This window comes from Mytilus galloprovincialis, chromosome 1 (assembly GCF_965363235.1).
Source record: "Mytilus galloprovincialis chromosome 1, xbMytGall1.hap1.1, whole genome shotgun sequence".
In the NCBI taxonomy this organism is placed as follows: domain Eukaryota; kingdom Metazoa; phylum Mollusca; class Bivalvia; order Mytilida; family Mytilidae; genus Mytilus; species Mytilus galloprovincialis.
In genome coordinates, this window is record NC_134838.1 from 59,396,575 (window position 1) to 59,399,432 (window position 2,858).

Genomic DNA, 2,858 nt, shown 5'->3' on the forward strand with positions numbered 1-2,858 from the left:
ATCGTTTCGAATACATCATTGTACTTCAAATAACATAACATTTAATGCACGAAACTTCAGGTTTTACATTTCATTTGGAAATATAGACAGTATGCATGTACACGAGACACTTTGTTATTGGTGTTGATAGTATGTTTATATTCAATGTAGAATTAATCGATAAAATGAAAAAAAATGAAGAAAAACAATTAAACTATAGTGTGTACATAACATGTAATTTTAATAATTACAAAAGCATTTTTATTTTGAATACATTGTATATTTAAAATCACGACATTCAGTTTTATAAACCACTTCTCACTTTGAAGACTGCAAGCTTCTCTTAATATCAAGTCTTCTTTCAGGTGTACCTGAAAATATACAATAAAAAATAGTATGATAATGCTTTTAATACATGTATATAAGGTTTATGTTCCCTTGTAAATCATGTCGAAGAACAAGTGATCAGTATGCGGGAGATGCTCATTGACATGAAATGTGTTGAATTTGGAGGTACACTAATTATTGTCCAGCTGGCTGTCGGAATTTCTACAGGAATCAACTGCGTGACTCTCTCTCATTTATAGACACGTATATCTCATTCGAATATGACAACAAGGCGATTTCAATTTTCAAATTGTATAGTTTTCCTTATATAAACAGCAATATACCAACAGATTTTGAAACCGAATGCATTCTTTCGGAATTTTTACGGACGCCATCACAAATTGGTTAACCATTGTGGGCTATTTATTTCAAAGATCACGACGGATATGCTCGAATTGTCGTAACCACAAGCTTGTCTACTTTTCCAGGAATGAGATATCATCGAATTTCAATTATCACCAAATGTGCACTTAAACTAGCAACCTGACAGATGCCACATGTTGAAAAGAGCCCTGTCGGAATATCTGAAATCATTACAGGTTTTTGAGGTAGGTCGTGTTGCTTGTTCTGAAGTTATTTATGCTACATTTTGAGGACTGTTGTTTGTCTTTTGGTCATATTTTCGGTTTTTTTCAAAGACGTATGCGTTTGAATGTCCTTTGGTATCTTACCGCATAATAACAACGGACACCTCCCATGAATTTACGACATTACACTACAAACGAAGTAAAAACTGCGCGACATATGAATGGATCAACGCCACAAAAACTGACGTTTTTATTTTGTGATGTTTATATTATCACAGGTAAATTTCTAAATTTAAGATAGATTTGTTTTATTTATAGACAGTTATATTATCAGAATATATAATTTGGATTGAGTTTGTATCGGCGCTATTTTATGTATTTTCTATCCATGTCAAGAATGAAAATATGGAATGGTGTTAATATTTGTATTTTCTAACCATGTCGGTTTTTCTTCTTAATCAGAACTGCATAAACAACGAATCATGTGCATATAGTTGCTTTTAACTTAAAATCATGAAAATTAAAATACATATGTGTTGAGTTAGCGGAGATCTAGGTGCTGACGTTGTTTATCGTTTGAATTAATTTTACATATATATTTACCCTTATTTGTTATTGTATAAAACACGCCTTTTTGGTTGTACGATTCTTGGCGTGGCTTGGTATTTATCCATCCGGCTTTCAGGATTTTGATTTTGGTTGTTTTTATGCTCGGCGGAGGTGCATATGGGTGCTTCGGACGTGATGATAGTTTTTTTTTAGTAATTTTTAATGCTGGATACCAATTATTGTCATGTTAATGCCAATAATGTCTATTTGGGTTTCTCGCAAAATTTTGTCAAGATAGCGGATATTGAAGCGAGGATCATAATATGGGAGGTTTAATCCATCATTTGTTAGGAAAATGCATGTAACAAATAAGGAATATAACAGTTTGTTCGTTTATTTGTCTAATAAAATCGAGCGTTCCTTCCAGCAGATTTTATGAACTTCTTCCCTTTTTAATAAACCTTCGAGTTTTTTTTATGTTTCGTGAATTTGCTCAAACCGTTTTTTTTTCATGTATATTGATTGATTTTTTTTTTTAACTTTAAACGAGGGAAAACATGGCAACGTATTAGAGTGATCATAAATTATGTAACAATTTCAATTGAAAGTCTTTGTCAAGTAAATCTTCACTAATTCATAATATCTTAATATCGCATTTCTTACCACATCTACTTCCACGTTCTTTTTTCTCCAGAATATCAATAATGTTATCATGGCCATTCTTTTCGGCATACATAAGCGCTGTCCATCCATATATATCATATTTGGTCAGGTCACAGTCATTTTGGATAAGAAAAGAAACAAAACGCTCTCGTTCGGATTCAACTGTACTGCCTGTCCTGTTTGATGTCCGGTTGCTCCTACATGTTTCTATTAGTGGTGTATTACCGAAATAGTTTATACAGTTTACCCCTGCACCTTTTGAAATTAAATCTGTAGCAAGTTGAAATCGATCTCTCCTTATTGCTTGAAATAAAGCACCAGTCCTATCATTTTCGTCATCTTTTGAAAATCCTGCTCCCATTTTATAATTCTGCACGTCCGAAAAATAATATTACTTCGTAGAATCGTCCTCAAATCGATCTGAATTATCACTTTGAATTTAAAACCAACTTTTCCTATGTAACTTGTATGTTCATGTTAAATGTCATCTATGTCAACTGAAATTCATATGACGTCATTTTAGTAATTGGCAAATGGCAAACTGCTATTTCACGAACGGAAATACTACGTGTGATATTTATGTCCAGGTATTATTATTATTATTAACGTATGGTTTTGTCAGTTTTTAATGACTTTCGTTCTATAAACTTTACCTTGGAGTTCTCTACAGTTTTACAGCTATATATTATATAGTAAATTTTAAGATAAGACTTACGACTCTTTGGTATTTGAATATCAAAGACATCGAAAAAA

General features: G+C 32.2%; 1 protein-coding gene across 1 annotated transcript; it reads right to left on the reverse strand.

The window, feature by feature from the left end:
• Positions 1 to 234: 234 nt before the first annotated feature.
• LOC143080043 (ankyrin repeat and SAM domain-containing protein 6-like) lies at positions 235 to 2,650 on the reverse strand. The gene is made up of 2 exons (XM_076255689.1): positions 2,106 to 2,650; positions 235 to 350 (listed from the first exon to the last, which is right to left on the reverse strand). The coding sequence occupies exons 1-2, from the start codon at positions 2,464 to 2,466 to the stop codon at positions 298 to 300; spliced, it is 414 nt and encodes a 137-aa protein (XP_076111804.1). The 5' UTR covers positions 2,467 to 2,650; the 3' UTR covers positions 235 to 297.
• Positions 2,651 to 2,858: the final 208 nt, after the last annotated feature.

Excerpts from the sequence above, each read along its gene's own strand:
- LOC143080043 (XM_076255689.1), bottom strand. The coding sequence starts at position 2,466 with ATGGGAGCAGGATTTTCAAAAGATGACGAAAATGATAGGACTGGTGCT. Across the intron at positions 351-2,105 it reads AGAACGTGGAAGTAGATGTG|GTACACCTGAAAGAAGACTT; the intron begins GTAAGAAATGCG and ends GTATATTTTCAG.